General features: G+C 34.2%; 2 protein-coding genes across 2 annotated transcripts; both read left to right on the forward strand.

The window, feature by feature from the left end:
• Nucleotides 1–2,692: 2,692 nt before the first annotated feature.
• On the forward strand, nucleotides 2,693–4,769 carry LOC105121500 (cystic fibrosis transmembrane conductance regulator). Its single transcript, XM_011020158.1, has 3 exons — nucleotides 2,693–3,026; nucleotides 3,643–3,819; nucleotides 4,283–4,769. The coding sequence occupies exons 1-3, from the start codon at nucleotides 2,961–2,963 to the stop codon at nucleotides 4,496–4,498; spliced, it is 459 nt and encodes a 152-aa protein (XP_011018460.1). The 5' UTR covers nucleotides 2,693–2,960; the 3' UTR covers nucleotides 4,499–4,769.
• A 2,638-nt stretch (nucleotides 4,770–7,407) lies between these two features.
• Nucleotides 7,408–11,926, forward strand: LOC105121501 (26S proteasome non-ATPase regulatory subunit 13 homolog A). Its single transcript, XM_011020159.1, has 6 exons — nucleotides 7,408–7,686; nucleotides 8,716–9,162; nucleotides 10,156–10,236; nucleotides 10,342–10,538; nucleotides 10,654–10,753; nucleotides 11,379–11,926. The coding sequence occupies exons 1-6, from the start codon at nucleotides 7,537–7,539 to the stop codon at nucleotides 11,562–11,564; spliced, it is 1,161 nt and encodes a 386-aa protein (XP_011018461.1). The 5' UTR covers nucleotides 7,408–7,536; the 3' UTR covers nucleotides 11,565–11,926.
• Nucleotides 11,927–12,095: the final 169 nt, after the last annotated feature.

Consider the following 12,095-nt stretch of genomic DNA (forward strand, 5'->3'; position numbering starts at 1 on the left):
AGAGTATATATTGTAAACCAACATTTATATATATATATATATATATATATATATATATGATGGGGGAGGTTCTGCTTGGAAAATAAAAACTCCTTTTAACATCTTTATATATGCAAAGAATTCTCGATATAAAAATATATATATATAAAAAAAAAAAGATAACCACCATGTAAAACATGCATGGAGAGAATGCTTGGCTAATTGGAAAGTTTTTTAAAATTTTTATTTTAGTTAAAAAGTGTATTTTATTTATTTATTTAGTTTTTGTGTTTGAAAAATGAAAAAGAAACTCGTTGGAAAAAATTAAATAACAAAAAATTTTTATTAATTTGTCAAATTTCAATACAAAAATAGAAAATTTTAGAATCAATGAATTTTTTTCTTTATATAAGGTGGATTTTCCCTGTAAAAATAATATAGAAAATGGATCAGTTTACACGTGATTTTTTTTATTCTATTAATTTTTATATTTTAGAGTGTTTTAGAGTTGTTAATTAGTTTTTTAAATTTATATTGTATTTTTAAATAAAAAATAAACTGAAAATTAGTTTATCGAGATTTAAAAACAAGAACCTCAATTTTTTATTTTTTATTTTTATCATTGAAGGTGATCGAAAAAATACCAGTCGGTGATAAATTGTAGTCACCCTACTATCCTCCTTAAAAATAAAGAAGAAAATATAGGAGCATGCCACGAATTGCCCCACACTTGAAGATGACACAAAACAAAACAAAAAAAATTACGTGCGAGCCTGGGCGACTCAGGCATGCACCGCTTAAGAAGTAAGGTGGGGTACGTGTGTTTGCGTATCGACATTTGATTTTTTGTTTTTTATTTTTTGTTTTTTTGTTTTTTTTTTCATTAATTATTTCTATTTAAAAGATTGGTTTTATGTCCCCTCTCTTTAAAAAAAAAATAAATCAACTTTGTTTTTAGATAGTGATCCTTTTACATTATTTTTATTTGTATAATACTTTGAAGAAATTAGTTTGATTTTTTTATTTTATATTTTATATGAGTTTTATATAAAAACAAAAACTATTTTTTATTAGCAATAATAACTAGTCACCAGGATATAATTAATAAAAGAAACTTATCCAAACTAAAAAAACAAATTAATAATACTAGCATTTTTTTATGCGTTTCAAAGTAATTTTTAATTCAATCCATAATGTAGTTTATCCATCATATTAAGAAAAGATTTTTTTTTTTCATAATCTTCATAAAACACTATTTATTATAATGATATTTTATCTTTTTTAAAATTTATATTTTCCTCTAATTTCACTATTTAAAATTTTAATTTATTAAAAATTAAATTTTATATTTTATTATGATTTGTTTTCTATGTTATTATCGAAGTCTGATGATTTATGTTATAAGTTTGGAAAGTTTATAAATTGATGCAATTTTTTTTATTTGTTTTTTTAATTAATATTATTTTTAGTTTCATCATTTGACATCTTTAATATTGAGTTGATTAGAATTGAGTTTTGTCATTTATTTTGATTTGTTTTTTTATGAGGTTATCTTGTTCCTATAACTCGGGTTATATATTTTGCGAGTTAACTCAGGTAAACTCAAGTCATTTTATTGTGCATTTTTATTTTAGATTGATTTTTTCAACTTCATTGTTCAAAAAATGAGTTTGTTAAGAATTGAAATTCATATTTTTTTTATTTGCTTTTTATAAAGTTATCCTAATTTCATTATCCAAGTCGTAGGCTTGACAGGTTAACCCCAGTTGACTAGGATTATTTTTTAAAATTATTTTCTATGAAGTTATCTAAATGTCATAACTTGAACTATAAGTTTGGCGGGTTCACTTAGGTTGACTCAAATTATTTTGTGTTATTTTTTTAAATTAATTTTTTTAATTTTATCATTTAATACTAAATTGATTAATATTTAAACTTTATAATTTATTTTTAATATTAAAGTTATTTTAGTCTAATAATTCAAATTGTAGATTTGATAGGTTATTTTATATTATTTTTTTAATTTTGACTGTTACATTAAGTTAACTGAGAATTAAAATTTATAAATTATTTTTATTTGTTTTATATAAATTAATATCTTATAACTTAGGTAGTATATTTAAATTAAAATGATTGATTTGGATCGATTTAATAAATTATTATCTTAATATTTTTTAAGAAACATATCTCATTAATTTTTTTAAATCATATTATATTTTTAGGGATATTCAAGTTACGTTTTTAACCCTATAATTAACTAAATTATATTAAATCAACATCCGTTCTGTTTGAATTTCTTTTCCATTCGGAAAAGTATTGGGTACTCATGAATGCTTCTTTTTACGCTAAAAAAATATCCGAACGACAGCGTATCCTCTGCCAACACTCTAATTCTAAATCCAAACTACTAATGACAAGAGAGGGGTGGGGGGGTGGAACCATTTACACGATGGAGAGTTGACAATCGACGTAAATAGTTGCTTGTAGTGGTTAAATTTCAGCCTTCTAGGCGGTGCGTGAGGTCACTTCCTAACAAACTAATATTTTTAGGCTGGGGGTGGGCCGAAAGTCAGTGCACAACACACACATGCACAGATGCCTCCCAACCAATCGCCTCTCGTTTATATTATTTCTCCTCTTTTTTTTTTTATCTTTTAAATTAAATTTCACTCCACTGACTCCAAAGCTTACAGTTTTACTACAGAAAGACACAAGGAATCTGAAAAACAGACAAAACCCATTACGCCAAGCAACCTTATCACCTCCTCTCCTTTGTTTTAGAGAGAGAGAGAGGGTGAGCTGTAGTGAGATCACATTATTCATTGCACATTGAAAACAGCCGCATGATATTATAGTTTTGTGTCCCTTTTGTTTTTTTTGTTTGGATATAGAGAAATAGAATGATCTATTTTTGGGCAAAGAAAACCTGAGATTTGAACACCCTTCTTGTTAAAGAAACAGTTGTGTTGTGTGGATACAGAATGGTGGGTATTTTCTCAAGATTTTCTGTTGGTAGAGGTGGCCATAGAAGAACCCAAAGTGCCCTTGTAAGAACACCCTCTTGTTTTTGTGTTCTTCTTTCTATCTAATATTATTTGAAGAGATTTTCTTGCTTTGTTTCTTATTTGGATTTTATTTATTTATTTAGCACTACTATGCTTAAAATCCATTTAGCTTGTTAAGGTTCCTTGATTTTATGGTCGTGCTTTACTTTAGAAAATTGGAAATTGGTTTCTTATATTGGTTGACTTTGTCACTTGCGTCTGTGTTTCGTCAAGCTGGATTTTAATTGTTCTTCAAATTGTGAGTACTTTCTCTAGCTTTATCGGTTATCTTGATGTTGGCTTAATTTATATTGATATCCTTGTGTTTTAGTGAATATGATTATTTCCCTTGTTGGTGTTATTTTTATCTTGATTACCTGATCTTGGACTATTTTCATCAAATTTCAGTCACTGTTTGATCCTTAAATAAATCAATTTTTCAGAGTGTCTTCACATAGCAATCGGTATAGCGTGTTGCTTTTTTCTTTTTTCTTTCTTTCTTTTATGTTTTGCATTTCCCTTATGCGTTCTGATGTTTTTATCTGCGTTTACAATTTCTTTTGGCACTTTGTGTTAAATTGTACAAGTTTGATGTGGTGAGTGGCTTGATGGGCTGCAGGATGAGAGAGAAGTATTGCCCCCAAATGCAGATGTTACTGGGGCAGCTGCTGTCGCTGCTGCTGCTCCTCATGGAATTGAAGTAGCGGTAGAGTTTAAGCCAGTTGAGCATCCGATTGAGCCTCTCGACAATGATCAACCAATTCAGTGTCCGCTACCTGAACCTTCAATTCTTAATGTAAGCTTGATTCTTGTTTTGTTTCTGAATTTTGAGTTGTATTACCAACTGGTCTCAATTTTCTTTTTCCCATCGTTGTTTGAATTGTTCTAGTTGTGCAGTTTGGTGCAAAGTTGAATAAGATTTTTCGAGTTGGGGAAGGTTTTGTTAGGTCACATTGCAAGTTCCTAACTTATATAAGCCAATCATTGTGATGAGGCCATAATGATTCTTAGCCCAAATTTCTGAAGAAGATTATATTGTTGTTACAAAAAAGCACTTGGCTTGTATGAGAATTATGGCACGGTTTTGGACTGTGGGAGTGGGTTCTGTATGATTTTTCTTTTCTTTTTTGGGTTTAGATTTTTGTGGATGAATCCGCTGCAGCTACATAAGATCTCAGTTGTTTGATTTCAGAAATATATTTGTTTTATTCAACACTTTTAAGGGTTTTGAGATTCTAATTTCAAGTTTCTTTACTTAGGATGGAAGATTATGGAAGGAACGAGTATCCGCAACTGTGCATAGACGAGGTGATTTGCCAGTCATGAAAGAAGGTGGGGCTCTTGAATCTGAAAATGTTGAGTCGAGGCCGCGCCCGCGGCCTAACCAGTCCAATAGACTGATACTGCCTTCTATCAGTGCCCCCGAGCATAATTTACTAAAACTACTTGAAGAATGTAATGCATCTGGGGTCTAAAACCTGGTACCGATTTCTAATTGGAATGCAGCTTTGCATAGTTCCATACAAAATTTGTTGCCATCTTCTCCTTCTCCTTCTTCTTTTTTTTTTTTTTCCCTTTCTTTCCCTCTCCCCTGTTTTTTCGGCATAAGTTTATTGGAGTATATGTAATTACCAATGAACCATAGCAAGGTTACACCTTTTCTATGTATATGTAACAAATAAATGTTAAGCGCAAAAACATTCTTGAAATTTGATAGATGTAGTCATTTATCGCAGATTATGGAAATAGTCAATGCTCATACACTACTTGACAATGGAGTTTCCAGCTCCCAACTGCTTTTGGCGTCATAATTTCCACCCTTCTCAGTTCTCAAGATCACTATTGTATTAAATGTACATTTTGGTTAGCACAACAGATTCTGGATAAGGACATGTAGATTTGGTAGGAATTCAGAATGTGCTTCCTATCTTCTTTCAAACTGTCAGCCTGCTCCTTACTGTGTTTTCTTGTCATCCAAAACAGTGTTTGTGGTTCAATCCACTCGTTTCCTTGATGTTGATGACAACCTAAGGATGAATCCTGAGGGTCTAGGATTTTTTAACACGATTTTGGACCTACGAGTATCCAGGATCCATAGTAGTTTGAGTCAGGGCAGCACACGATTTTGGACCTACGAGTATCCAGGATAGCCCTTCCTTGTTTACGGTGATTGTTTGTTACTTGTAGATAGCCCTTCCATATATGTGGTCATGCCGACTAGGATTCAGCAGTGATAGTGCCGATTTAGTACGATGGCTGTATCCTTTTATACACTGCACCTCTATAGTGTTTGTAGAATGGTTTTGTAGGATGGATCCTAATACAGCTGTGACCGGCAATTTATCAAAAGGTACATTCTAATAACACGAAATATCAAGAACGGAGAGCATTCATCATCAGTTGGTGATGTTTTTGACGCAGTCTCCTTCCACCAATTTTTCATGCTATACACAGCACGCGATTCTTTGTTAAGTACTTCCCAACTAGACATTTGTTGTGCAAATCATTGTTAATCGATGTTTTAGTGGTCAATATTAGCTGTTAACATTCAAGAGGAAAAGAGAGATGGAATGATTAAGCACTCAGTTTGGTTTGTCTTCTGGTTAGTTCTATAACGGCTAGTAACGGTGCATTAAACCCAGGTAGAAATCAAAAGAAATAGCTTGCTAAGCGTTCCTCTTGAAAAATGAGTTGAAAATCCCGGTAAAAAGACAAGGCTATAATGCTGCTAGAAGATCAAAATGAACGTCAAGTTCCTTCTTTTAGAATGCTGTCACTCGGCCATAGTCATCTGCTAACCGGAAGAGCTAAATGGAAAACACAGACAATATGGAGCTGTTGAGGTTTTGTAATTTTTATAATAAACTTGCACCTGGGACTCTCATATTAAATCCAATCTCTCTTAACTGTTACGAGTGAATTCAGAAAACTGATCACAATAGTTGATACATTAAGAGCACCCCTTGAAGGAGTGCAGAATTAGACATCAAGAAATAAGCAAGAAATTAGAGAGGAGGAGGAGGAGGAAGGAGAAGAAGACATGTCAAGACAAAATAGAAAAAGGGGTAGAAAAACAAAGAACGCTATACAGGCAACTCGGGAACTTCAAATGGATGCTCCACCGTTGGGTTAACAAGGTGCTTCCGAGGACCACGAGCACTACCGTGATTTATTCTCCGCCATGACCGGTATGATTTTGCAACATTGTTTTTCCCGACAGCTTCACCAGCAACCGAATGAACTGATACTGATGAGGTGAAAAGAACGAGGAAAAGAACGAGGGATTTGAGCATCGCCTTAACCAGCACCATCGTGTTCTCTTGGTTGATGCCTTTCTGGCCTCGGAAGGAGAGTGGGGTTGATAAAGAACGTCTAAAGGGATTATTAACTTTGCGTTGCTTGGAAGTTACATGGATAACATTTGACCTTGCATTCCATAGATACTGACTACTTGTGGGGATTATCATGGTTTTAGTTGGTTTTTGCTAGTGGGTTTGGTTTGTTCGTTGTTGTTATTATTCTGCTTGAAGACTCTTCACCAAAATAGGAAATCGAATAATTAAATAAACAGAAAGGTCATCTGAGAAATCATTGTTAAGTCCTACCAGGTGCATGGCTAAGATGGAGGAGAGCAGAAACAACTTCACTAACCCTTCCGCTCCCATCTTCCAATACCTCCTTTTCAAAAAAGCATCCCGACCTTGAATGGATCACCTCAACACTCCTTTGAATTGAAAATGGCTTGCTGCCTTTTCCAGAGTTCTTTTCGCTTCTTAGGTTCAATTGCGCAAAATCTCCATTAACTTCTGGCAGATTTTGATCCATTGCTGCCAAATTTGTGATCAAGAATCGCCATTTTTGCTCAATGCGATTGAATATTGACTACCACAAAGGTAATTTTTTTTTTTTGGGACTGTAAAGAAAAGACTTGAAATTGTGACCCTTAAAAGACGAGGATAAAAGAATCAATTGAGTTTCATTTTAGATTCAATTTAAAATATATAGTAAATTATTAGCCATGCTAATTTTAAAGGATGGAGGAAAAAACTTATATCAGATAAAATACAGAGGGTATTTAATTATTTTTTTAAATAATTAATTTTGTTTAGATATTTTTAGTGTTTGTTTAAAAGTGTGATAAATATTGTTTTTTTTTTTGTTTAAAAGTGTGATAAATATTGTTTTTTTAAAAATATATATATATATATATATTCCCAACCATTAAAAAAAATATGATTATAATGTATTTTATTTATGGACTGGGCTTAGTATTGAAGAGTAAAGACAGCCCACAAAAACCCAATCCAATCCTCTCTGCCCGACCCAAATATTCCACCATATTCTTTTCCTTTCCTTTTCCTTTTCTTTTCTTTGAGCTAAAGCCAGACAAACAAAACCCACAGAGAAAATACATGGGAGACATATCACAAACAAATTATTAAAAATTCCTTCGAAGCTCAAAAACACACGAAAAGAAGCATTCTCTCTCTCTCTCTCACTCTAAATCGGCGCCATGGCCGCTCTACAGTACTTGGAGACACTGCGCAACGCGCATCCAGAACTTGACGAATGGTACAACTCACTCGCAGATCTGTACCAGAAGAAGCTCTGGCATCAACTCACTCTCAAACTCGAACAGTTTGTCGCTCTCGCCGTCTTTCAGGTCTGACTCTCAACTCTTTATCTTGCTTATTTCTCCTTTCTCTCTCTCTCTCTCTACATATATTTGCATGTTTCACTGTTTATGTGCTTGATTGCATGATTCTTAATGTTTGGGTTTCTTTGTGGATCTCTTGGGTTAGTTTCTTTGGAAATTCTGCCTTGGGTTTGGAGAATTTGGGTGTTTAAGGGTTTTGTGGTATAAATAGGGTTTTAAGAGATACTAGAAGTCGTTGCATTTGGTAATGAGGAGATTTATGGTATTGACTGGTAAATTAGGGTTCCTACTTGTGTCTATTTGTGCGTTTGAGTTTTGATTTTATTTGGTGCTGTTACCTTTTTGATAATTTGGGGAAATGAAGTGAGATTTGAATCTAAGTGTTTCTCATTTTGGTTTCTGTGTTCAATTCTTGCCTTATTTAAGTAACTGAAAATGGTGGCGTTGATGGGGCCTTGTTTGCTGCATCTTCATCTTATTTTTGGTTCTCATTCTTACTTGTTGCTGCATGAAATTTGGTAATTGATTGTTGCAGTATAAGATGCACGTGGCAATCCAGAACTTGGGGTTGCTAATACTTGCAGACAATCTGATTTACTGAAAAAATTTCTTATGCTTGTTGAAATAGGTTTAGCACTAGGATCTGCTACCAAATGTTATTGTCTTTGTAGATTTGACCTCATATATGTCAAAGCACACAATGATTTTGGCTCATAAATTTTGTATGCATGATCTCTTTCTGTTGAATTTTGCTAATTTTTACTGACTTCTAGTAGATTTTGAAATGCTCGTGGTTGCTCTTCAATTAAGACACAGCTAACAACGTGTCAAATACCCTGAATTTTATGCGCTTGGTCACACTCACATACACTTCTTTTCCCCTCCCATTCTCATCCTTGTTACACCTTCCCAATTTTAACAAGTGCTTCTTATTCACTATGTCACTTATATTAAAATAATTTTCTTTGGATTTGTTAGCCTATGTGAATCAGATACTTATATTTTGTGTTTTTATATTTGTCTGTTAAATTCCAGGCTGGGGATGCTCTTATACAGTTGTATCATAATTTTATCACCGACTTTGAGACAAAGATCAACCTTCTCAAGCTTGCACACTTTGCTGTTATAGTTTCTCGGCAGTATACAGAGAAAGATGCTGCCATTAGCTATCTTGAAGGGGTGATTGAAAAGCTTCGAGCAACTAGAGAACAGCGTATAGAAGAACCAGTCCTTTACATTAAGATGCAAATAGCAGTATTCAAGCTTGAGCAGGGGGATCAAAAGGAGTGCAAAAGGCTTTTAGAAGATGGAAAGAGTACCCTTGACAGTATGACTGATATTGATCCGTCTGTGTATGCCAGTTATTATTGGGTTTCATCTCAATACTATAAACATCGTCAGGAATTTTCTGAGTTCTATAAAAGTGCTCTTCTTTATCTGGCATATACATCAGTGGAGTCCCTCTCAGATTCATTTAAGCTGGTATTTGATTATCATCATCACAAAAATTAGTTACAAAAGACTGATGGAGACATGGTCTTCTAACATTATATCTGTGCTCTATGTCCTCAGTTTCTTCTGGCATGCTAGCTTTAGTGATATGCATGGAATTAATACCAGATTTGTATATCATTGGTTTCCCATAGCAATCATTTCTTTCTATTATCCCATGCCAATGGAATCTTTAAATTGTGGTCTTGCTGATTTCTGTTGGGAATCAGTCTCTCGAATCTTTCATACCATTTTTGTATTGGCATCCTCCATGAAGAAAATATTATGCTCTGAGCAAAATTCAATCAGTGAAGTTTGGCTGTGCTTTTATGGGCCTGGGTGCTTATCTGAGCAGTTTGGGTTTTTCTTGTTTTGCTATCTCCTGCTAACTTGGATGTGTTAAAAATAATGGCAATATAATTATTTTGAATTAATATAAGCAGTGAACGGAGAGACTGGCATCCCATCAAGTAGAGATGAATTTAACTTATTTTTGACAATACCCCAGGCATTGGGAGGATTGTTAATGACTCCTGTGTTAAGGTTAATTCTTACTAGAGTTTTGTAGTTTTTGGCACTACGAGCTTTAAGATGGATGATAATTAATCTTCAAAAGCATCAAATTTTGTCATTAAACATCAATTAATCTCTAGAATCATGATTTGTGAAGCTCTAGTTTTAAGTGATTTGTAAGTTATTATTTGTCTGTTTGGAATAAGAATTGAATTTACTGATGATGTTTTTGCTGACATAGGAAATTATGAGCATTCATTGTTAGTAAATAATAGGTTACTGGGATTGGTTGTTGCAGTTACTGACACTGATAATTATTTTCATTGGGGAAAGAGTTAAAAAACAGAATAATTTAATTGGTTGAGTGCTTTATAGGCGTTTAATTTGTATATATTTTGTGCCTTGCACTATCAATTATGATATGGTGTTCACGTTCACCTTCTTATTTATTTTCTTTATCATGTACTTTAGGATTTGGCATTTGATCTCTCTCTTTCTGCACTTTTGGGTGATAACATCTACAACTTTGGAGAGTTGCTTGCGCATCCTATAGTAAGAATATCTTCATGACTGCTCCTTTCCTCTCTTCATATATCTGTGTAGCTTTCTACTTTAAATTGTGGGTTTGGGATGATGAACATTTATTTTGCTTTACAGATAAAGAGCCTTCTGGGAACTCAGGTTGAGTGGCTCTACTACATTCTCCAGGCATTTAACTCTGGTGACTTAGTTCGTTATCAAGAATTGTGCCGTGTACACAATGCTCCCCTGATGGCCCAGCCAGCATTAGTTCAGAATGAGCCAAAGCTATTAGAAAAGATTAATATTCTCTGCCTGATGGAAATTATCTTTAGGTACGTGTGCGTTTGTAATATCTTTTCACTAGTGGTTTGATGGCCAAATTTTAGCAAATCATGCACTGCTTGTATAAGATTATTGCTGGCTGAACTTGGATATGCTTCCTTACAGCCGTCCTTCTGAAGATCGAACTATTCCATTAAAAGTCATTGCTGAGCGCACTAAGCTTTCCATTGAGGACGTGGAGCATCTTCTCATGAAGAGCCTTTCTGTAAGTCCGACTTCCTCTACCAGCATTTATGTTGGAACTTGGATGAGATACATAAACTTGTGTTTCCTTAGTAAGGTCCAATGGCAATATGTTCAGTGAAAACCTGTACAGTTTACATAAATAAATTTTTTCAAATAGTTTTTAGATCTCTTGGGGGTGCAATTAGTGCATGTTTTTTGGTGCTTTGTGCTCCACGAAGATCATGGCCATCTGCACCTTCTGAATGCACGTTACATATTGGAAATAAGAACTTTTCTGCATTTGTTTAGCCGCTGCAATTTTGCCAAGACAAATGAAACTTGTATTTTGCAAGCTTTTTTTAACTTGAAGCAAAAGACTTGGTTGTGTTATGTGATCATAAAAGAAGCCAAAAGATTATAGTGTACTTCGAATCCTTTTTACTGAATTGTTTCCATGTAATTGGTATTGATTTTCAGTAGCTATTGATGCACTAGCTTAAAAACATTCTTTAAGACTTGAAATTGTTTGATTATTCCCACATGAATTATGACATTACCAAGATCTAGAACCGCATTAACTCAAATTTGGTAATTCCATTCGCTTCTCTGTGCACTTTTTATTGTGTTTGCATTATGTAAAGCAAATGCTGTGATTATGGCAACAGGTCCACCTTATTGAGGGTATAATTGATCAAGTTGAAGGAACAGTGCACGTTTCCTGGGTACAGCCAAGAGTTCTGGGGATTCCACAGATCAAATCCTTGCGAGACCGGCTGGACAATTGGTTGGATAAAGTGCACACTGCTTTGTTATCGGTTGAGGCCGAAACACCTGATCTGGTTGCATCATGATTTTTTCCCCATCATCTGGTTCTTGATTTCCTTTCTGCCCACTGTAACAATTTCGTAAACCAAAAGGCGAATAATGATTGGGTGGCAAAGTGGAGAGACTAGCAGCGAGTCTCATGGTCAGTCAAGGCAAACTTTGTATGCTTACCTTTCATATTCCAGAATCCTTTTCGTGAAACGTCAATTTTATTTTTTATTTTTTTTCTTAAAGGAGCAGCCTGTGTAATTTTTCACTTAGGATTTGTGGCTTATATAAGGTGGGGTCTGCCAAGAGACACGTTGAATCAGAAGAACATTCTTTCTTCCTACTCTTAGAATGGTTGTCACTCAATGGACTATGTTTGGGTATGTTTCCATTAATATTCGCAAGGTGCGAACCACTCGTAAGTGGATGATACTTCTGGCAATCATTCACTGATGCCCCTCCTATGCGCTGCTGATGGGCTTGTTTCATGGTGATTGCTCTTCCTGGCATGTGGGTCCTTTCCTTATCCGGCAATGAACCCAGCCGATTTTAGATCAAGGGCGAATGAA

The sequence above is a fragment of the Populus euphratica genome, unplaced genomic scaffold (genome assembly GCF_000495115.2).
Source record: "Populus euphratica unplaced genomic scaffold, PopEup_1.0 scaffold25.1, whole genome shotgun sequence".
Taxonomy (NCBI): domain Eukaryota; kingdom Viridiplantae; phylum Streptophyta; class Magnoliopsida; order Malpighiales; family Salicaceae; genus Populus; species Populus euphratica.